Below are 24,626 nucleotides of genomic sequence, written 5' to 3' on the forward strand. Positions count from 1 at the left end.
GTTCAGCAGACTGAACCAAAGTCTGGGTAGAAACAAACTGTAACCTTGCTCTTTGTGGTTCATTGTTGAGCTATGAAGGACATCTGCCCAGTACCATGTTGAGAAATGTGTAGCAAACAACTAACTGTAGTTTAAAACAGTTCCAAAACAATTCCTTTTTTGAAGGCAAGATGTAGCCAACCAGATGCGTACAAAATCCAAGGAAGATTGCGAGAAGCACTACATGAAACATTTTGTCAACAATCCGCTCTTCTCTTCTACATTACTAAGTTTGAAGCAGCCTGAAGAAACCAAAGACCTTGATACAGCAATCACATTTAGAGGTGAGCATTTGTTAAATTTGAGACACTAGAATTTCAGATTCTAACTGGAAAACAATATCCCCGATGACTGAACTATTACTGCCTTGTGAAAATGTTTATGGTTATTGGGACTTACCCTGATGGTTCAGCCGTATTGACCAGGGAGATCTTCAGCTTCTGCTGAGTTAGTGTTTTGTTTTCATAGCCGGTAGAAAGGAATGCTGTTGGCTTTGATGTTTAGGTCATTGAACACAGCTAGTTTGTCGATCTTTGTCGTGTGGCGGGGGGGCTGGGGAATCACATCAAGTTTAGACTTGTTTGGGGTCAATTGCAATGGCCATTGAGTTGAATAGCTTTTGCTATTCAGTGTCCATCTGTGATCATCATGCATTGAAGTACTAGTCTTCAAAGAAAAACTGCTGGAGGATAATATATAACTGTTCAATACCTTGTAATCTTGTACCAGAATTGATCTTAGCTAAATGGACTTCCCTTGGAGATTTTTTTGAAAATGCAATTTGAAATATAAAAAAAAATGCTGGAAATGTGCAGAAGGCCGATCAACATCTGAAAGAGAAAATTAGATAGTTTTTTGGGGGCTGGCATAAATTACATCTTAAAACACTGCTTGGGATTCCTGGAACTGGAAAGAATCTTATGTTGCTATCTTCTCGCATTAAGAAGTAAATTTTGATCTTCCACTTCAAGTGCAATTCCACTGCCGTAAAACAGACCTTGCTTTTCCCAATTAATTGCAGCTTGTGATGATCCACCCAGACCAACGTTTGATTCTGCAGTGTCAAGAGATATGGCAGGATATATGCCAGCACGAGCAGACTTTGTTGAAGTAAGTTGTTTGTTCTACTTAGATTGTAGAACAAATTCATGAATCAGTTGTTAAAAGATTAGAAAAATGTAACCAAATAATAGAAAAACAAAAGCAAAACCCATAGTCTGATTTGAATGTGAACAAGTAATTGAGGCATGTGGCGTATATGCATTTAATGGATAGCACTAGGATCGAGTCATGGAGATGTACAGCATGAAATCAGACCCTTTGGTCTAACAAGTCCATGCAAACCAAATATTCTAAGTAAACTTAGTCCCATTTGTCAGCATTTGGCTGATACCCCTCTAAACCCTTCCTATTTATATTCCATTCTTTTAAATATTGAAAGTGGACCAGCCTCCACTCTGTGCTCTGGCAGCTCATTCCATCCTCTGTGTGAGAACGTTGCCCCTTAGGTTCCTTTTAAATCTTTCCCCTGTCACCTTAAACCCAGATCCTCTAGTTTTGGACTCCACTACCGTGGAAAAAAATACCTTGGCTATTCAACCCTATTCGTGCCCAACATGTTTTATAAACCTCTATCAGGTCACCCCTCAGCCTGCTACACTTAAGGGAAAATAGCCCCAGGCTATTCAATCTCTCCCTATAGCTCAAATTCTCCAACCCTGGCAATTCCCTTGTAAATCTTTTCTGAACTCTTTCAAGTTTCACAGCATGTTTCCTGTACATGCAAAGTTCTCTTGTTTCAATTATGTAAAGCTAGAGGTTTGGAAAAGCCTGTGTCCATAGCAGTGACCTCGTCACTGAATAAAGCCTAATTTATAGAGACCCAAGATCTCTGAATGTATGTAAACTAACAAGAGCAGAACAATTATATCTGATTCCTCTGTTCCACAATATACAAGTAAATGACTAAGAGGCAAAAGATTTGAACATGCTTAAAATAGGTGGGATGTGAAGTGAGTAGAACATCTCCATTTTTAAATAAGCTATCCCCTACCTGAGGAGGGCCTTAAACCATGTTTGCCCCATAGACATGGGTTTCCATATGTTGACGTCACAGTAGGGTTTGAATATCTCGTAGGAACTTATTATATATCTTAGTGTAGCCAGTTTTGGGTGTGGTGGGGGTGGTACTAAAGGAAAGTATGTTAATAACAGGTATGGGAAAAGTCACATCCAACTTCTATCATACATCTCTTAATGGCTAATGTGATTTCATATTGCACCATGGCAATTGGTGAATTTAAATTCAGCTAATTAAATAAATCTGACAATAAAAGCTTACATCAATAATTCTGAATGTGAAACTAGAAGAGTGTCATAAAAATCATAATTGATTTACCAATGTCTTTAGGCCCCAAATAGGTCTAGCTGATAGGTGATCCAAACCTACTTTCTTCTAAGATAATGGGAACTGCAGATGCTGGAGATTCCAAGATAATAAAATGTGAGGCTGGATGAACACGGCAGGCCAAGCAGCATCTTTTGTGCTCCTGAGATGCTGCTTGGCCTGCTGTGTTCATCCAGCCTCACATTTTATTATCTACTTTCTTCTAAGATGTCTTTGCAAGCTACTCAGTTCCCACAGCTACACCTTCTCAAGGTCTCTTTGGGAAGAGCAAGAAATACTGGTGTTTTCAGTGATGCCCGCATCCTGAATTAAAAGCACTGTTTGTGCTGTATAATTTATATGATATCATTCTACAGATGACTGATTTTACACAATCACTAAATACTGACTTTAGTCTTGCAAGTAAAAAGGCTTTCTGTGGTGATAACTATCAACACTCATTGTACTCTTGAATTCTAATGATGTTAGTTTTAAAATAACAAGAAGTTAATTAGAGGGGTTTTGTTTGATTGTTAGTTAGTTGGCTGATTTTGTTTCTGTATTAATATTTAATTAATACTCAATTTTATTCCCTCCACTATCCCCACCAAAAATGATTTGCTGTTGAGTGCAGTGTAGCATTTTGTTGTACAACAGTACAACATTTTCCCTGCAGTGCCAAATTATGCCAATATCCTTGATTTTGGCAGTTATAGGGATAAGGTTGACATCCAGGGAGACATGCTAGGGTATGGAGAATCAAGGTAGCAGCATTGATCACAAATGCCTGTAGATCATGGAATTATGGATTTACCTTATATTTGCTGTTCAGCAGGTTTTAGCAGCTGGCTGGTTGCCTGGAACTGAAAGTTGCAGCAATTACTTTGCTTTTCACATTACTTTTTTGTCGAAAGACCTAAAAATATTTGAACGGTATTAAAATTAATAATTTTGATACAGGAATTCGACAATTATGCAGAATGGGATTTGAGGGATATTGATTTTGTAGAAGATGACTCTGATATTTTGCATGGTAAGTTCTTTGATCCATAAAATTCTTTTATTAGCCTTGTAAACCCCATCAAACAGTATTCCTTCTTATAAATAGAATCTTCTAATTCTGCTTTGTACAATGCAAACCGCCAGTTGTTGTCCATTATGATAACATGCTGCTGTAAAGTAGTTGTTTTGTCTAAATTAGTCCAGAATCTTTTGTGTTACTGTTGGATTTAATTTGCAGGCACACTGTATTACAAAAAAAAATGTGTATGGTGACTGAAGAATTATAAAATGGTGATGTTTCTTTGCATCAGAGCCATTTACCGGTCACCCAAGTATAATTTCTCCTTATGGTAATGCAGTGTGATGTAATGCTAATGCAACACATCTGCTTTGTGACTCCTTATACCGAGAGCATATTGAAATGGCTTTACCCAAAAATGTGTTTAATGAAAAACTGCATTGAAGGCAGCATTTCACTGTTGATGTCATTGGTTGGTTTATTTTGTAATTCAGTGTTTCATTCTTCATCTGATAATTAGATGTTGGTATTTCCTTAGGTAACCCTTGCGTCATTTTAATACTTTTTGCACTTTGTTTGAACAGCTTTGAAACTTGCAGTGGTTGATATCTATTATTCCAGATTAAAAGAGAGACAACGAAGAAAAAAGTAAGTTACTCCTGAAATTTTTAAATTAGTTTTCATACACAGTTCACTTTTCTGTTTTCTTTTAACTCTGAAAGTAAGTTATTGTTTCATATCCCTCAGTTTATCAGCAATATTACACTTGACATTGTCATACTAAAACATTACAAGATGGTTTGTTATGTTGCATTGTTTTTGTCTGTAATGCTGATTCAGTGATTGTTTTCTGCATTAAAGGCAGAAATACAATAATACATATTTAAAATATGAATAGAGAAGTCTTGCCAGGTTAGGTTTTCCAGTAATGTAAACTAACCATGATAGTTTACCACATCTATGGTATAGCCACAGTCTTCATTATCTACCAAAGCCATTAAATGTTTATAATAGAAACGGAAACAGAGGCCCTTTGACTTAGAATTAATCATTCTAGACAGAAAGATAACAGGCTGTAAAATTGATTTCTAGTCCGTGACAGCCAGAGTAGACTTTACAGTGTTGACAACAAGAATTTGATGTTTTATCTTTTCATTTTACTGTCTACAGTTAAATCATATTTAATATTTTTAAAAAGTAAATAGTTGAATAGTTGTTGGCAGTGTGTTTGTCAAAATGAACAAAACAGCTTGAGCTGCAGCTAACTAATTTTATTTTTCTACCACTGTCACCTCCCTATCTGTGTCCACCAACTGCTTGCAATCTACTTCTGAATTGCATCATTTAGAAATAAATATGTGGCTTCAGGACATTCCAGGTTACTTAAGAGCAAATTAAGTGTGTCTGAAATGTTGTAATATACATGAAAATATTTGAAGGGATAGCCAACACTGATCAGATGTGATGCCCTCTACCTGTAATGTTCTGTCTGGTTTTCTCAGTGTGAAATTAGTGCACTTAATTCCTGAACTTCTCCTCCAGTATGCTGAGAACTGACATTTTCAGAGCATCCACATAAACAGTTACGTGGTGTCATTTGGCTTTAACAATAGCCGTAACCTGCTGCATGACATTTAAACATAACATAAACTGATTTCCAGAGATTATTTTGCAAAATTATTTTTTTCCCAAGCAGCAAACTGTATTCCACATGAAATTCACGGGACTCAGTTTGGAATGTTGCATGAGATTACTTAATAGGATCGTCAGATGATCTGTCCTCCTACCCCACGTCCCCAAGCAGTGTAGTAAAGTTAATGATCTCTATACAGCACCACCTTGCTATGTTATGGATGTAAAAATCTGTGTTTCTCCACCCTGTGATTCAACACAGCTGCAGAACATTCTAACACTATACAAAGGCCAATTTTCATATAAGGTCGCTTGTGGTGTATTTGAATTGACTGAAGTACCAGTGAAATAATGAGATTTGTTTACATCCATGTTTCCCCCCCTACTATTCCCTAGTGATGCAGTGTTACTGTCTTAATGTAGTCAGCTTATTTTAAAAGTTATAAATGTAATTGAGGACACTTTTATCATTAAAACCTATGATACTATGTATTCATGTAGAAGAGATTTGATTTTCCCAGTAATTTAGAAAATAATTTGTGACTGGAGAATCTTACTCACTCCACAGAATTTTGAGAGACCATGGCCTGATCAACCTCAGAAAATTTCAAAGTAAGTATGAACCATGTCTAGTTTGCCAAAGGAACACAAGTTTGTAATGGTACAGGTCTCATTGGGAGTTGCCATGCAGAACTGAACCTTTTCAAAGGTTTCCTTCTCCAGACCGTAGAGTATAAATATTAATTACAGGTGTCTACACTGTCAGTGCAGAAGCACATCAAGTATTAGTGATGCAGTTACTGCTGCTGCTAAGTATTTTCTTGCTTCTAGTAGATTGTGATGGATTTAGTTTTCTGAGCCCAACTTGTGAATACATATTCTATGCAGTGGAGAGTACTTTGTATTATGTTGCATTATTAATTCTACTTAAAGGAATAACTCTGTTCTTGTGTGGAAAATTAGTGTGCAAATTTGCGCTGAAATAAAGTTGTCAAATTTATTGCAGCCTAATCCTTCTACGCATACCTCAATTAATCCTTTGACCTGATAATTCCTGTAGTCTTAGAGCTGGCAAGAAAGGCTTTAGCTTTAGACATTTGCTTTCAAAGGCCTTATACCTGTTTTTGAAGTAAGTCAGGCATGTGAAATGTTAGCTTTATAACCAACATACAAATTCTGTAAAATTGGATTATACTATCTGCTTCTGACTTAAGTTGCTCCCTTTGTTTTGCATACTTTATTTTGCATCAGCCTGAAGAAATAATAGCAGATTTACTTGAAATGTAAATCTTCAGGACATCGACAAATAGCTAATCTGTACCTGTCTCTCAATTATTTAGATGATTAGCAGCCACTTTGTAGTTACTAACTAGTGCCATGTGTATGGAACTGAGATTATCATGTCTAAACTACTACTAATTACTACTTTAACTAATGTCAGTGAATTGTACCACCAAACTGGTAAAATAGCAGTAATTATTGCACCATCCAAAATTTCAATTAATATTGTACAGAAGTGCTAACTTTTTTGATGTTGTATCTCTTAGAAGGATTGGACTATAACTTTATATGCAACTACCCGATGAATTTGCAAAGGTCTGCCAAGTCAGACTTTAATATTAAAAGCAGTGGGTTTGCAATTTGAAGAACATTTGTACTTGGTTTTGCAGTAGTCATTTGGATGAGCATTTTTTTTTGTAGTCTGTCTGTGTTCTCTCCTACCTTATCCCACCTCCTGCTGAAATTCTCATCAGTAACTATTCCTATACATTTTCTGGTCAGCTTTTCATCCTGCACAGTCTGAACAACGTTCATTAAAATTTCTACTACCCATATCCTATGGGTACACCAAGGTCCATTCACCCATCTTTCCTGTTTTTGCTGACCTATATTTTTTCTCCACGCTCCAACACTTTCAATTAAAATGGCTTTCCTATTCCTACTTTGTAGCTTCCATCAACCCTAAAACCCCCTCCACCTTACCATTTGTCAGCTGTGTCTTTGGTCCTTCCCCCAGTTTCCACTGCCTCTCTACCTTCATTTTCCTTAAAACCCATCACTTTGACCAAGGTTTTGGTCACCCCTTCTAATATCTGATTCTCTGACTTGGCATTTATTTTGTTTTGACAATGCATTTGAAACATGTTAAGACATTTTGCTACATTAAAAGGTGCTGTATAAACGTAAATTATTGAGCATGAGCCAATCATTAGACCACTTTCCCATTTTATCCAGATTTGGTTACATTCATTAATTAACTCTTCAATAATAAAGGGAAGCTGAAGCATAGACAGATTTCAGTGGTATTGATGTTAGAAGTAATGAGAGAGGAATACAAGTGTTTGGTAATCAGTTGAAATGAGAATTTATTTTTTTGAAAGCCAATAATGGTGATCAAGCTTTATGTAAGTCACTGTGTGTTAGGAGAGTGAGTTGCTGAGCTAAAAATGGTTTAGAAGCTATTGTCAATAGAAAGTCAGCAAAATACAAATTGGATATCAGTTTTCTTTTTATATTCCATCACTCTGATTTTTACCATATTTAGTCTTGTGTATATTTTAAAGTATGTATACTTTTAAAAATTAGAAATACATAGCTGGGTCAGCTGCTTTAAAGAAGAGACAAGTGCTGACATAACAGTGTGTACCCTTCAGAATGTTATTTCCTGTCTTTCTGTTTACAGATGTTGATTGAACAATAAATAATTAATGTAATTAATATTCACCTAGGTTCCTACTTGGCTTTCATTCACTCAGTAACAGCAGAAACTGAGATCAGATTAAATTAAAAACAACAAACAGATAAATTACAGTTCATTAGCATTGCAATAAGATGAGCATTGCAGTTACACCTCAGTGCAAACCCGATCACTTTCAGGATTCGGTATTGTTCTGCAGTGCTGAATTCAAGTTGCAGGATGCTCTCTACATTGTAACATTAAGTACCAGAAACATCCTAAAATTATCAGAAAATAATGATAAACCTATTTAAAATAAATTGGGGTAATTGTTTATAATAGACAACTGTGTTGAATTTCGTTGCCAATTTAAAAAGATTATAATTGCTTCCCATGAGCTTATTTCCTATCTGATATAATTGGAGAATGTCAGTTTATTCATTAAAAGAACTTCGTGCTTTAACGTTAGAATTCAAGATTATCTAATTGACTCAGTATTTATGGTTTTAATGAAGTTTAATGTAAATATGAGCATATTCATATTGAGTTGAGGAATCTCTTAATGTTATTGTTGGACGGAATAAGAATGGGAGAATTGAGAACGGGAGGGTGAAGTCAAAGAAAGACAGTGTTGACTAGAATTAGGGTAAAAATGTATTGAAGGGCAAATGGTGGGTTTGGAGAAGTGGGGAGAGAGAGATAGAAAGAGAGAAGGCCCTTTGTAGATGGATTGCAACAGTTTCCATATGACCGTTGTCTGGCAGTATCTATTGTTCTAAATGTTACCAACCATGTTGCTGCTTGTCTGAGCCTTGTAGTGAAAATCTTTTGAATAAAGGACCTCTGTGAGAAATGGTATCAAGAGCGCAAGACATATGACTAGATGTGGTAGAAAGAAAACAATTAAAAGCAAATAAAACTGAAAAAAGAAATGAAGAAGGGTTTAGATCCGAATTGTCAGCTTTCCTGCTCTTCTGATGTTGCATGGCCTGCTGTGTTCATCCAGCTCTACACCTTGCTATCTCAGATTCTCTAGCACCTGCAGTTCCTACCATCTCTGAAACTGAAAAAAGGCAGAAGCAAAGCTTCTGATTTGTACAGCCAGAGAAAGAAAAAAAATTATCTTTAGAAAAAGAGAGAGGAAACCAGGGAGAAAGTTACACTAGGAGAAATTAATTTTGTTTATAAATTTCTTTTGATCAGAGTGAAAAGTCATGAAGTGGTATTAAGAAAAACTTTTGCTTAGTTATAATTCATTCAGCAATTAATTTGCTATTTAAACTGCTGACAGTTCACTGAACTCATTGAAACCCATTCATGATATATCACTGCTGTGAGTCTCTATCCAGGAAATGCGCCATTGGAATGTGTGGAAATTATAAATGCAGGACTAACAAACAAAAGCATTGGACATCAAAATGAAGTTTAACAAGGAATAATTGCAGTTGCACCTTGTAACAGTTGTAAAAATACATTCAAAAATATCCTCTTATAAAATTGCAGTTCTTGAACGACGGTATCCTAAAGAAGTTCAGGACCTCTACGAAGCTATGAGACATTTTGCAAGACTACTGGGACCTACAGAACATGACAAATTTATTGAAAGCCATACATGTATGTAGCGTTCATATGTTTTCCTTTGTTTTCACAGTAATTACAGCCTTTTAAAATTAACAAGAAAAGGGCATCTCTGTTGAACTACATTTGGAGGAAGCATTGAGGGTATCAAGGGTGCACACTGTATTCTGGATAGGGGACTTCAATGCCTACCACCAGTGGCAGGCATCACTGCTGGTTAAGCTGTTTGAGTCTTTTAGGACATTGCTGCTAAACACGATCTGTGGTAAGGTGACTAACAATGGGTCTGCAGCAAGCATTGAGGAAACCAACAAGAGGGTAAGTTATGTATAACGCCATGCTCCCCAATCTACCTGTTGCAGATGCATTTGTCACATGACAGGGTCAGTAAGAGTGTCCACTGCACAGACCTTGTAAAGACAAAATTCTGTCTTCACATTGAGAATACACTGTATTGTGTTGTGTAGCACTATCACTGTGCTGAATGGGAAAGAATTCAAACAAATACAGCAACTAAAGACTTGGGAATCATGATGGCCATCAGCAGCAGGATCGTACTCTCAACACAGTCTTCCAACAACATTGTGGTTTGGCATATTTGCCACTCCGCTATAACTGTCTAGCAGTGGAACCAATCTGGGTTTAGTAAAGTATGCAGATCTAAGCTCTGCAAGCATGCCGCACTAGTTCTGAATAGTGGCAGACAGTTAAACCATTCACTGGAGTAGGCAGCACCACAAATATCACCATCCTCAATAAAGGGGAAGCCCAACAAAGTAGCACTGCTTGTATCGGTTGAAGCAATCGTGACAGTCTTCGCCCGGAAGTGCCAAGTGTATGATCCATCTCAGCGTTTTCCAAAGGTCTCTAGCATCACACCTGCCAGCCTTCAGTCAATTTGATTCACTTCACGTGATATCAAGAAACAGCTGGAGGTGTTGGATGCTCCAAAAAATCAGGTGGACCTGACAACGTTCTGACGTAGTACTGAAGATGTGTGTACCAGAACCTGCTGCATTTCTTGCCAAGTTATTCCAGCACATCTTCAACACTGCCATCTACCAACAATGTGGAATATTTCTCAGCTATGTCCTGTAAACAGAAAGCATGACAGTTCGAACAAAGCAAATGACAGTATCCTGAAGAAGTTCAGGACCTCTACAAAGCTATGAGACTACTGGGACCTGCAGAACATGACACATTTTAGAAAGCCATACATGTATGTAATATTCATTTGTTTTCACAGTAATTACAGCCTTTTAAAATTAACATGACAACCTTCTGTACCCACTCTTCAGTGAAGCAATGGAAGGTGCTGTCTACAGTGCTATCAATCTGCCCTTGCTTAGTAGTAACCTGTTCACTCATTTAGTTTAAGTTCTGTAACAGCCCCTCTGCTCCTGATTTTAGTACAATCTTAGTTTAAATATGGGCAAAAAAGCTGAATTCCAGAGGTGAGATGAGAGCAACTGTTCTTGACATTAAGACACCATTTCACTGAGTATGGCATCACAGAACCCTAGCAAAACTGGGGCCAGTGTGAATCAAAGCAGACTAGTTAACACAAGGAGGTTGGTTGTAGGAGATCAGTTATCTCTACTCCAGGAATCTTTGCAGTAGCTCCTCAGGATAGTTTCCTAGGCCCAACCATCTTCAGCTGCATATAATATGACTGGTGCTGAACATTGCACACTGGTGACTCCTCAGATACTGAAGCAATCAACGTCCAAATGCAACAGGACCTGGAAAGTAGCAAGTAACATTTGCACAAAATGCCAGGCAATTACCTTACTGAGCGATAGAATATCTAACCACTGTCCCTTGATACCATTACCAAGTCCCCCCATTATCAGCATCCTGGATGCTACCATTTATCAGAAATCAAAATGAACAGTTCACATAAATACTGTGGAGACACAAGGTCAGAGGCTAGGACTCCTGCAGCGAGTAACTCATCACTTTCATGGAAGTCTGCCGTTCAAACAACATTCAAGAAACTTGACATTATCAAGGCCAAAGCAGGTTGCTTGATCGGCACCACATCCTCAGACATTTTTTTCCCTCTGCCGCTGGCACACTGCAGAAATTCACCAAGGCTTCTTTGATAGCATCTTCCAAATCTGTCAACCCACCATCTAGCAGGATGAGGGCAGCAAATATATGGGATCTCCACTAATTCCAAGTTTCCCTCCATGCTATTCAGCATCCTGACAAAGCAGTGTATTGCCGATTGCCTTGAATGACAACATCATTGGCCAAAATTGCAATCATTTAATTCCTTGACTTAAAAGATTTTTAAAAATTTATCATTATTGCTGTTTTTGTTTTCTATCTTGAATATCTGAAAAATAACGATTTCTGGCACTTAAATTTCTTAACATGCTCATCATAACTTTGTTATTTAAATGTCAAAATTCGAAGGCCTCAGCAACTTCTCTAGAATTATTTTGTTTTTGAATCTCCAAATACCACGTTTTGAGTGTAAGGCGTATAGTTGTGAAAATTCAATTAAAAATTATCCTTCTACCAATATTTATTTCTCATAGTGGATTTTGAACTTCGGAAAGAGATCAAGCGATTGCAAGAATACAGACGGGCAGGCATCTTCACATTCCGTGGTGAGTTGTTTGGATATGTTATTACATAAGTGTGCTTTATCTTAAGTTCATAAATGTCAAAGCAGCAGGTCAGACAAATGTTCTGAAAGAGAAAGCTATACTGTATTATGAAGATGAATGCTATATTATCTGACCCCATTCACGTATGAAGGAAAAGTCTTAGTGTGCATATGCTATTGTGATTTTATATATACTCAATAAAGTTTTGTGAGTCGAATTTTAATTCTGAGGAACAGCATTGTCAAAATAACTTTAAACTTTAGAAAAGAGGGAAGAAGTACTTTCCATTGCTCTCATGCAAGCACAATTTTTTATCAAGTATTTTCTGATTGCTACTGATGCAGTCATTCCTATAATAACTAAGAGCCTTATGTTTCCAAATCTACTTCCAACCAATTCTAAAAGAAAATAAAATCTTACCTATTTTGTTTGAAGAATTATTTGGAGAAAAGTGTGGAGCTTTACTCTGAGAGACTGTTAGTTCATCTGTCTGCACCTTATTAACCATTTCCGTGACTTTTTTTCTTGTAACCTTTCTTCAATGAAATATTTTGCGGACATTGAAATGGCATCAGGAACACTAGTGCCAGACGCAGGACTCCGCTAATCAAGAGAGACAATTTGCTTCAGGGGACAAAGTTTGTAGGAACCACAGTAATGGCCCTGCATGGGTAAGATGCATGATCAATGTGAGATCAGATCCAGTGATGAAGTTCAGGTAGGGTGCGACAGTCCTGAACAAGCACGTGGACCACGTGAAGCTGCAAACTTGTAAACGGTGCACGAGCAAAACGTGCCCAGCTCTTTGACTGTCTTTCTGACTGCTCCAGAGCCTGTGGGTTTTCCCTCTCCGTCAAACATTGAAGATACCTTGGAATCGAAGATGGACACAGCAGATGTCAATGCCTTTGCTGCCTGAAGAGGAAAGTGAATTTCTTCAGAGCTCCAGGCGCAAGAGGCAAGAGACCATACGTTATAAGCCACCCGTGTCAGAGGATGAGTTGGAGGAACCTGACCCTGTGCGAAAACACCCCAGGAAGAGCTACAAAAAAATGAACTGGCCTATGTTCTCGGGCTCAAAGTGGGATGGATATAGTGATTGTAACAAGGTCACAATATGAATTCCCTGATTGAGGGGTGTTAATCTGGTCCAACCAGGCGGTTCTGGCTGACAAATATAAACAGGAGTTTCGGAAGCACCGTTCACTCTGAGAGATGGCTTTGAGGAAACTGGATCAGTGTCAAAGACTGTCCAATGAATTCACTCTACAGAGGCTGGTATCCCATCACCAAGTCTGTCTTTTACACATGGAGAGTCTTTCACACTGATCCAGCTTCCTCAAAGCCAGCTCTGAGTGAACAGAACCTCTGACAGCCCTGTTTATATTTGTCACCCAGGGCTATCTCATTGGGACTGTTAATCTCGTCCACCCTAGCTGACCTTCTTAAAATCACTACAGACATCAGAAGCCCAATTGAAACCAAAAGATATCCCGTCAGATGGTTCTTCTTGTGTTCTGAGCAGAGGCGGTGTCTTGTTCATACATTGCAGTCAATGGATTACATCACTTCTAATGGATTTCCATTTCATCAAATAATATTTTCTGATCTGTTTTGTGAATTAACTGGCTGGTAACCAAGTGAAATATACTTTTAGTTCTAGTTTTGTTTTTGTCATCCTGAGCAACTTAATTCACGGAACTGCACTCAATGATTAATTGGTTATATTAAGAGTTAATTAGCCCTTGTGTGTGGTTTAATGATAAAACAGTTGTAATGAAGTGTAATTCACTGGGAGAATTTCTTTTATCTCTAATCTTTCTTTCACTTCTCCGTTCTTATAGCTGGGCTTGATAACCAGTTAGTGTTGGTTTTTTTTGTTTTATTGGTGAAGACTAAATGATGTGTTTTAAAGACAGGTCAGGTGTTAAAAATTTTAAAAATCTCACCCTAACTCCAACCATTCATTTCTGTCATGGCAGTTTAAATGCTTCGAATTAGAGATCAGACCTACCTGGTATGTAGGCTACCTCGGGGTTGGAAATCTGTTGTAGACACATTTTGAGGTTAAAACTTCAGCATTTGGAGAAACTGTTATCTTGGGATTTTCCATTGAAAACTCTGGACCCATACTCCCTCTCAGCCTATGCAGCCGATCTTGTTAATATCCAGGCCCAAGTAGCAGTGTGTATGGAATGCCTGAGGAAGTGCGCAGTTTTAAAAATTGCAGGAATCAGATGATGGACAAATTGGACGAGAAATTAAGGGAAACAAACTTTCGTGACTACAGGATAGCTGGATATTAAATGAGTCTGACTGAATTTCTCTATAGAGAGCTGATGTGGATTTGATGCTCTGATTAGTCTCCTCCTTTGGTGCCTGTGAGTTTAATCTTGCTGTCTAAATCATTATTTGTGTCCTCAAGTTATGTAATCTGAAAATGAGTCAGTGAAAATTGCTGCAAAGACTGTCTAGAGCGACTTCCATTATTTAAATTTGATAAATAACATTATTACAGGTATGATATGTACTAAGAATATAGTTTGTATTTTGTGAAATTACTTTTTAGTCCAACAAATTGGATTTATTAACAGTTGTTTGTAACAGCACCCCCCGTTACATCATTTTTAGAACACAGTAAAGAAATGTTGTGTTGGAGAAGTTGTGGGATATTTTTTGTTCTAGAATGTTCCTGTTTCTCATGGTGCTTTGATCACATCTTGTATAGGCGCCAAAGTATATGATTGCTTGAAGGTGCATCGTGAGGAAGAGCGTCTAAAACGCAACATGCTCACAGATGTTCTTCAGTGTCTACAGGATTCTAACGCCTGCCAGCAGTGGTTACACAAACAAGCAGCAATGTGAGTGCTCTTGGACGGAAATGCCCAGAACTTTATTTACATGTCATTTTATCACTGTTTGATCTTTTTTTCTTTTGGTGGGAGAGTTGAAAATTATTTTGATGGGAATGAATACATAAGAATACATGGGGAACATTACATAAGAAACAAACGAGAGGCAAAGGTAGACATTGGGCCACTCCAAATTGATGCTGGAAGGCTAGTGATGGGAGATAAGGAAATAGCTGAAGAACTTAATAAGTACTTTGCGTCAGTCTTCACAGTGGAAGACATGAGTAGTATGCCAACAATTAGGGAGAGTCAGGGGGCAGAGTTGAGTATGGTAGGCATTACAAAAGAGGAAGTGCTAGAAAAGCTAAAAGGTCTAAAAATTGATAAATCTCCTGGCCCCGATGGGCTACATCCTAGAGTTCTGAGGGAGGTGGCTGAGGAAATAGCGGAGGCTTTGGTTGTGATCTTTCAAAAGTCACTGGAATCTGGGAAAGTCCCAGATGATTGGAAAATTGCTGTTGTCACCCCCTTGTTTAAGAAAGGATCAAGGCAAAAGATGGAAAATTATAGGCGGATTAGCCTAAGCTCGGTTGTTGGTAAAATTCTAGAATCCATTGTTAAGGATGAGATTTCTTAATTCCTGGAAGTGCAGGGTCAGATTAGAACAAGTCAGTGTGGATTTAGTAATGGGAGGTTGTGCCTGACAAACCTGTTAGAATTTTTTGAAGAGGTAACAAGTATGTTAGACCAGGAAGACCTAGTGGATGATATCTATCTAGACTTGCAAAAGGCCTTTGATAAGGTGCCTCACGGGAGGCTGCTAACAAGGTGAGGGCCCATGGTGTTCGAGGTAAGCTGCTGGCTTGGATTGAGGATTGGCTGTCTGACAGAAGGCAGAGAGTTGGGATAAAAGGCTCTTTTTCGGAATGGCAACCAGTGACGAGTGGTGTCCTGCAGGGTTCAGTGTTGGGACCGCAGCTGTTCACTTTATATATTAATGATCTAGATGAAGGGACTGGGGGCATTCTGGCGAAGTTTGCTGATGATACGAAGATAGGTGGACAGGCAGTAGTACTGAGGAGGTGGGGAAGCTGCAGAAAGATTTAGACAGTTTAGGAGAGTGGCCCAGGAAATGGCTGATGAAATTCAACATGAGCAAATGCGAGGTTTTGCACTTTGGAAAAAAGAATACAGGCATGAACTGATTTCTAAATGGTGAGAAAATTCGTAAGGCAGAAGTACAAAGGGATCTGGGAGTGTTGATCCTGGAATCTCTACAAGTTAACTTGCAGGTAGAGTCTGTGATTAAGAAAGCGAGTCTAATGTTGTTGTTTATCTCAAGAGGGTTGGAATATAAAAGCAGTGATGTGCTTCTGAGACTTTATAAAGCTCTAGTTAGGCCCCATTTTGAAGACTGTGTCCAGTTTTGGGTCCCATGCCTCAGGAAGGACATACTGGCCCTGGAGCGTGCCCAGCGGAGATTCACACAGATGATCCCTGGAATGGTAGGTTTAACGTACGATGAACGGCTAAGGATCCTGGGATTGTATTCATTAAAGTTTAGAAAGTTGAGGGGATATCTAATAGAAACTTACAAGATAATGTATGGCATAGAAAGGGTGGTTGCTGGGAAGTTGTTTGCGTTAGGCGTGGAGATTAGGACCCGTGGGCACAACCTTAGAATTTGAGGGAGTAAATTTAAAATGGAAATGAGGAGACATTTCTTCAGCCAGAGAGTGGTGGGCTTGTGGAATTCATTGCCACGGAGTGCAGTGGAGGCCGGGATCCTAGATGCCTTCAAGGCAGAGATCGATAAATTCTTGATCTCACAAGGAATCAAGGGCTATGGGGAGAGTGCAGGGAAGTGGAGTTGAAATGCCCATCTGCCATGTTTAAATGGCGGAGTGAATTCGATGGGCCGAATAGCCTTACTTCCACTCCTGTGTCTTACGGTCTTATTCCAACAAAGATTAATTTAAGGATGGATTCCGAATTCTGACTTACGATCGATCCATCCATAGTGTAATGCAAGACACTGAGTTTCTGTTGCATGGTAAAGTAGCGTGAGATCCTGTTGTGTGCATGAAAAGTGAGAGAGAAATAATACAGTCACTTAGGTTTTTGGCACGTTAAATCACCTGGTGGTGTAACAAGATCATCATCATCCCAATCCCTTTTATACCTAATTTAATATCTGAATTCCCGTTCATAAACCTGGACTATTTCAGATTACTTTTTCTAATTTGTTATGATGCTTGTTGACCAACTGAGGCCTGACGCTGTGAATCAGTTGATTCCTTCCACTTCGATGTACATACTGGCTATCACCAAAGGCTTAACACTCCAATTCTGATATATCCAGTAAAAATGTGTTTGTCACTAAAACTGGCACCACATAAATGTCCTGACTTTCAAATCATTCATTCTGTGTCCTGTGTAGTTACACCCTTTCAAAAAACAAATCAGCCTTGGCTCAGGTTGCATTTAAGTGGAGTCATGCTAACACTGCATATGCAGCTCATGTAACTTGTAATTAAAATATTCATACATGAACTGAATACAGAAAAATGCAGTTTATGTTCTGAAAGATTAAATTTCTTCCTACTTTATTGTCTTTGAATTCTTTCCTTTCCCTTATGGGATTGTCACCTCATGACATTTTTGTTGCATTGGGATGTATTTGCGCAACAGTACCAAGATGGCTTTTTTTCATTGTTGCGAGTATAAACAGAACTTCAATGATGAACTACATGTATTAATACAAAATCCATTCTGCAAATGTAATCAGGTGAAGGATTTTCACTTAGGTGCTATAGATGTCCTGTAGTGAAAATAGTCATTCAGATATATTGGTAGACAGAGGGAGGAATAAGAACCAACTAGAGCACAATAAGCCTGCGAGCAACTCTTGGCACATTAAAACAATTCCTCTTTTCATCTAAGCCACTTACATTTAATTATACTGTATTCTGTACACATTTATGTAAGTATTACTTCTTTGGAAGCTGAAGTAGAAAGTATATCACCCACAGATGGAGGAAAACAGAGGGAGAATGCTTACAACATTCAAGGCCGCGGTCCAAGTTCTGGAAAGTGAACATGTATATTTGGTTTTGTTTGTGTAAACTCAATGAGCTGAATGGCCTCCTGTACTTCATGGTTCTGTGGTTACACCACAAAGGAGGGGATTTCGCCCACAAAGCCCATGCTAGGTGTATGGAAAGCAGTCCTGTCAGTCCCATTCCCTCGCTCTGTTCCCATAGAAAAGTCCTTCCTCAACTGTGTCATTTACCTAAAATCTTATATCTACTTTTCCTAGTCTTTATAGATATTTTCTGATCAACCCATTTAGAACTGTTATTGCACACTTCTGGATTAGATGGGACTTGAACCTGGGCTTCCTAGCTCAGAGATAGAGACATTACCACTGTGCCACAATATATCCTCTTAGTGCTTGTATCATTAGATAATGTGAATAGTTTTTCTTACTCTACCTTACATAAGCCTGTCATAATTTTGTACACCTTGCTCATATTTTCCCTCAGCCTTCTTAACTGTTAGGAAAGCAGTCTCAGCTTCTTCATATAAACCTTGTAGCTAAATCACCTCATCCAAAGAACCATTCTGGTAAATCTGAAATTCACCATCTCAAAGGTCTTCATGCCTTTCTTAAAGGGTACTGAACGGAACCGAATGCAATTTTTGAATTGTAGCCTCAACAGAGCTTTCTTAACTGCTTTTGTAATCGTTGTTTTAATTTATGCACTCCAAGATCCCACATGTTTTGCTAATAGTGTTCTCAATATGTTTTGCTAGCCTTGGTCCATAATTGAATCCCCCTGCTTCACTCTATTCCTGCATACTTCTCCGAATATTGCTTTTAAGTATATGTTGACTCTCCCTATGCCATCTACCAAAATAAATCTCATTCAGCTTGCAGTTCAAAAATCTTGTATATCATACCTATTGTTTGATTTTGTTTTATTTATTTCTTCAGAAGATTTGGACGAGTGGTGCAGTTGTATACAGAAGGTACATAGCCTATTTTAGGGTTCTGTTCATACAGCACATATTTTCTTGCTAAAATACTTCACGTTTACTGTTAAATAAACTCAAAATTTTAATAAGCCACTGACCAAGTTGTAATTGTCTGATGCTCATACCCTACCAAACCTTCATTTATGCTAAAACCTGGCACATGCTGCAGACAGCTTACAAATGTTTACTGCTGAGACAATATCTTTCAATTTTTAATGACAGAGAATAATCTAAACAACGAGCATAGAATTGTTTTTCTGCTCAGTTGTTTGTTCTTTCATTCAATCAGCCTATCATCCATATCAAAAAAAGACACCACTTTAATTTACTAGGTTAGTTTCCATATTCTGAAAATGCAGTAATGTGTATTTCTTCTTTACATTTCAGTGATTCAGGATTAAACCCTGTGGCACTCGTCATTCCAACTGCAGGTAAGTAGCTGCTCATCATGGCTGAGAAGTGCTGAAGGTTCTTCCTAACTTGATCAGGTACCAGTGACATTTACTGCATAGATGGAGGCCCTTCAGCCTGACAAAACATGTTGGCTCCCCTTGGAACAATCCAGTTAGTCCTGTTGTCCAGCTCAGGCCCAATTTTCATGCACATTTACTTCCTTCAACAACTCATTCATTTTCCTTTTCAATCATTGATCGTTTCTGCTTCCTCCACCACGTGTGGCAGCAAGTCCCAGGTCATTGTCACTCACTGCATCTAAAAATATATACTGTTCCTCACATCGGCCCTGCATTTCTTTCCCAAAATCTTTATCTAATAGTCATAGACATAGCGGTCGAGAGCTCAGGGAAAGGCCTTTCAGCCCATCATGCCTGTGTCAGTCAAAAACAGCCACCTAACTATTCTAATCCCATTTTCCAACACTTGGCCCATAGGCTTGTATGACTTGGCATTGTAAGTGTACATCTAAATGTTTTTTTAATGTTATGAGGGTTTCCATCTCTACCATCCTTACAGGGAGTGAGTTCAGCTTCCCATTACCCTCTGGTCAAAAATACGTTTCCTCACGCCCCCTCTAAGCCTTCTGCCCCTTATCTTAATTCTGTGCCATCGGTCATTTATCCCTCCACAAAGGACAAAGTTTCTTGTCTAACTTGTCCACACTCCACATTATTTTATATATTTCAACCAAGTCCCTCCTCAGTCTCCTCTCCTCCAAGGAAAACATCTCCTGTGAATTTCTTCTAATAACTAACACTGTCTAGCCCAGGCAAAATCCTGGTAAATCTCTTCTGCACCCCCTCCCTCCTATAACTTGGATTCCAGAACTGCACACAGTACTTAAGCTGTGGTCCGACCGACATTTCATACAGTTCCAGAGTCCCTCCCAGATCTTAAACTCTGCACCTCACCAATAAAGGCAACTATCCCATATTCTTTCTTAACCACTTTACCCACCCCACCCTACTACTTTAGTCCTTGTACCATCAGCTAATGGGAATAATTTTCTGCACCTCTCTTATCTAAGCCTGTCATAACCTTGTACACCTCTGTTAAGTCTCCCCAAAATCACCTGCTTCTAAAGAAAAGAAACCACAGCATTTTAAGCCTAATCTAAAATACTTCCTCCCTGGAATTACTCCAGTATATCAATTATACACCAACTCAAAGATCTTAACATCTTCCTTATATGACCAGAAAACAAACTTGCAACATTGATACACACGAACCTTCAGATCCCTCTAATCTTGCACATTCTTTAGAGTTGCACTATTAAATCTGTATTGCCTCTCCTCCGTTCTGCAAAAATGCATGACCGAACATGCAGTTTAATTTTTGTGGGTTGTTAATTAATTAAATTCCATCTCCCATCTGTTTGCTGATACGTCTAGTATATCTGTGTCCTGTTGCTGGTAATTCATATCATCCTCTCTTCTCCAACTTTGGTATCATCACCAAATTTGAAGTTTTCCTCTTTGCTCGAAGGCAATAGCAAAAAAAAAGTTTTGGGACTGACCCTTGGGGAACACAACTATCCACCATTCCCCCATCAAAAAGCAACCATCTACCATGACTTGCTGCTTGTCCTCCAGCATGATAGCAGTGTTGTGTGCCATACACAAGACGCAGTACAACAACTTAATGAGACTCCTTCAGCAATACCTTCCAAACCCACAACAAAGTACCATTTACAAAGGCAAGAAATACATAGGAGCACACCCACCTGCAAGTTCCATTCCAAGCCGCATTACCCTTCTGACTTTGAAGTATATCATGGTTCCTTTGCTGTCAGGAGGTGAAAATCCTGAAACTTTATTTCTAGTATTGCAGCGTACCTGTGCCGTGTAAGCTGAAGTGGTTCAAAAAGGCCATAATTCAGGATGAGCAATGACAAAGTTTTTAAAAGCCAGTTTTTTTTTTCATTTGCACACTTGCTCTCATATTTCAGAAACCTTGATTTTATTAACCAGCATTTCATCTTGTAAGATTTCACTACAAAGTATATTAACAATTTGCTTTTTTAGAATAGAAGCGGTTAGACAGCCAGAATGAACCAGTATATTTTTCTTCTTCTGGTTTGTACATAGTTGAACTTGTACATACGACTTGCATAGTATCAAGACAAGGTTAAATTGATACAATAAATTTACATCAAACTGGTACTTATTCTTTTCAGAATATATTGTGAATAAGGACTAATCTCATTTGTTTTACTCTTTTTAATTTTGGAATTTTGAATATACTTGAATTTCTTGATTTTAGTGATTATATATTTGAAAACCCTATTACTCTCCAGTCGGATGTGCAAATTATATCTTGATGTTTTTCTGTGCCTTCTTCATTAGAGAAATATGCATTCCTGTACGATTTGTAGATTGTTAAAAGAATTGCAATCTATGAAAGCAATATCTCATGTATCAATGTGACTTGTAATCTTAACTTTTATGTACCTATCATTGAGATTAGAAAATACCATTGGCAGCATTGAATGAATGAATTTTTTAAAAATGAATTTTTAAACAACATCACTCTTCCTAGTACTTTTTTTTCATTTTGTGATGCAGGCAACATTTGTTTACTTCAAACAAGTGCTGTTTCTTGTTTGAATTTGTGTTTGAATGAAGTTTACTGTAAAAGAATATTTTTTATCAAAACTCAGTATCCCTTTCTTGTAACAGTCAGCTTCATCATGAATGCAAAAGTAAAACATTGTGAAAGCTGGGAATCTGAAATAAATAAAATGCTGGACTCATTCAGCTTGTGCCACTCATGTCATTGACTTATAATTATCTTCTGGTTGTCTGTCACTGCACCCTGTTCCAGAAGGGAAATATACTTGAAGTCTGCACGAATCAGAATTAGTGTTACAGTGGAACAATCCTCTTTTCAACCTGTGTATCTTTGAACCCATCTTTCTAGTGGAGATGAGGAATTTCCTAAGATTGTTTACTATTTGGTTAAACTGTTTCACTTGAATGTTACCTTCATTTACCAATAGTCTGTCTAATTGAATTTGCTGTCTTAATTATTATAATTCTTGTGCTCTTATTTTATCCCTACTGTCCTCCATAATTTTTAATGTCAGCAAGTTCAGTCATCAAGAGTATGAACAGCAGGATGACAATGTTTGTCATTTCAGGATCCTACTCAGCACTCACCCAATTTTCCCATCAATCTGAATTCACCACTGGCAATAAAGTTCTTGTTTCCCACTTATTAATGAATTCCTGATCTAATGCCAACTACCATGGGTTCCTATAGTTTTAAATTTGCTCATTATCTTAGAGGAAGAAACGTGATTGAACTAACAGGAGCATAAGTCCCACCCTTTGTTTTGATTGCTTGTTAACTTTCAGCAGAGTTTCACATGTCTTTTTATTCTCGCTTTTGTAATAGCGGTGATTAATTCGGAGTAATTTATTATCTCTGAAGCACTTCGAAATATTTAAGATAGCTTATCAAAGTAATAAGAACGTGTACACTCAGTAATTCTGAAATAGTTTTCCAGCAAGTGTAGCTTCAGCAGAATAGAAAGGTAGGAAATGCTCCTCTTGATGTACTGATTTAATAATTTTGTGTCCCTTTCTCATTATGGATGGAGCAGGTAGGAGAAATGCACCCCCACTGAACCTCACAGGTCTTCCTGGAACAGAGAAGCTCAATGATAAGGAAAAAGAGGTATATGCATTGGTCTGCTTTTTTGAGATTCTGAAATCCTAATTATAAATTAACCCTTCACTTCATGGGCCTGAGCGGGGGAAGTTATTTAATTAGTTCCAAACAAAAGGCTACCATTTAACCTTCCTTTTTTGACATATTCTGCAATTCCATTCCATTTTGGCAGCAGTAATGAAAAAAGAAACTTCACCATTATTTACGATAATGGAAAACACTGGAAATGCAACAATCAGGAGACAGACGGATGGAATGTTTATCAAGTAACAAGGAAGGCTCTTCCTATAGTTACAAGATCTATATGTAGAACTTCAATATATGATAAATGTGTTTGAATAACGTTCTTTATGGATCTTTTCTACCCACCTATCTATAGCTGTGCCAGATGGTACGATTGGTCCCAGGAGCATATTTGGAATACAAGTCGGCTTTAATGAACGAGAGCAGCAGGTTAGGTGGCCTGAAACTAGCCCAGGCAAGGACTCTCATTAAAATAGATGTGAACAAAACCAGAAAGATCTACGATTTCCTGATACAAGAAGGATATATTACGAAAGCTTAAATGTGCAACCCTAAGCTGACGTTCAGCAGTGCTGTCACTAAGCAACCTTCGAAAATAGCAGACTGTCACCTGGCAACCTCAGATTTCTTTTGTTGGTGATGTACAGAGTGAAAAAGGAAAATCGTATTTTTATTTATTCTCTTTTTGTAAAAGATTGAAATTGCTCACTCTCTGATTCTGAATCTTTTATGGTTTGGTGACTAGAGGTGTGAAGTCAGTACAATATACAACTTTTTTTGTAATTGTTTGTGTAAAGATGTACATTTGAACTTTTTTATTATGAAATATGATTAAATTTTCTTAAGCGTTTAGCTCTTTGTGGTCCATTTCTTGTATTGACAAAGCTATCCCACATCACAAAGACATGGCTTGGTGTAAAATAAATGATGCAAAATAAATCAATTCAGCATTAATGAGGGACAGTGAATTGTTTCACAAAATGAAGAATTAAGGTTTTCTGATTAAAAACACTGACCATGTGTTTGAATATTTCACTAATATTTAGATTTTGCAACTAATCAAAGATATAAATTGGGGCAGTACCATGTTTGAATATTTGCCCTTATTGCCAGCATAGAGAGTCATTGCTTTGTTTGCAATTAGCTGCTTGGCCCAGAGGTTTTGGAACACATCATGAACATTTCTCCCAGGCATCATATAAAGATCCAGGTTCAAGTCCCACCCTCCCCAAAGGTGTGCCATAAAATGTCTGTGCACATCAATTTAAATTTGTACATAAAATATCCAGGATGACCTATGCAAAATTAAATAATTAATTATTTTGATCACAAGATTTTGTTATACACAAAAAAGTTATAATAAAGAAGTGCTTAAGAAAACTGAAAGAAAATCTAGTGGCCTTAAATTATTAATCCCAATTCTGTTGGCAAGGCTAAGATTTTTTTTCTGCTCATGAGCTCCCAATTTCCCACCTGTAGTGCAAAAAATTTAATTCATTTCCTCAAGTGTCTTCCTTTGTCCTCCTGACCCAATTCTACTTAGGATGATATGCAGATGCTTTAAAAATATTTGATGCCTGTACTACAGAGCAGCTTTGCATTGCAATTTGTTTTATTTTGCAGCATTCCAATG

The 24,626-nt window shown here is 37.9% G+C and overlaps 1 protein-coding gene across 3 annotated transcripts in view; it reads left to right on the forward strand.

The window, feature by feature from the left end:
- tada2a (transcriptional adaptor 2A) overlaps window positions 1–23,835 on the forward strand; it is a 45,012-nt gene extending 21,177 nt beyond the window's left edge. The window contains exons 5-15 of one of the 3 annotated variants that reach the window (XM_048557188.1): window positions 166–323; window positions 1,061–1,149; window positions 3,386–3,458; window positions 4,031–4,094; window positions 5,647–5,690; window positions 9,259–9,369; window positions 11,880–11,951; window positions 14,680–14,812; window positions 19,229–19,272; window positions 22,902–22,975; window positions 23,349–23,835. In XM_048557188.1, the coding sequence (XP_048413145.1) occupies window positions 166–323; window positions 1,061–1,149; window positions 3,386–3,458; window positions 4,031–4,094; window positions 5,647–5,690; window positions 9,259–9,369; window positions 11,880–11,951; window positions 14,680–14,812; window positions 19,229–19,272; window positions 22,902–22,975; window positions 23,349–23,534 (1,048 nt within the window). In that variant the 3' untranslated portion in view covers window positions 23,535–23,835. Of the gene's footprint in view, window positions 1–165; window positions 324–1,060; window positions 1,150–3,385; window positions 3,459–4,030; window positions 4,095–5,646; window positions 5,691–9,258; window positions 9,370–11,879; window positions 11,952–14,679; window positions 14,813–19,228; window positions 19,273–22,891 lie in introns of all 3 variants that reach the window. The other 2 variants (XM_059655263.1, XM_059655264.1) reach the window with 2 other exon arrangements.
- Window positions 23,836–24,626: the final 791 nt, after the last annotated feature.

The sequence above is a fragment of the Stegostoma tigrinum genome, chromosome 27, assembly GCF_030684315.1.
Source record: "Stegostoma tigrinum isolate sSteTig4 chromosome 27, sSteTig4.hap1, whole genome shotgun sequence".
Taxonomy (NCBI): Eukaryota; Metazoa; Chordata; class Chondrichthyes; order Orectolobiformes; family Stegostomatidae; genus Stegostoma; species Stegostoma tigrinum.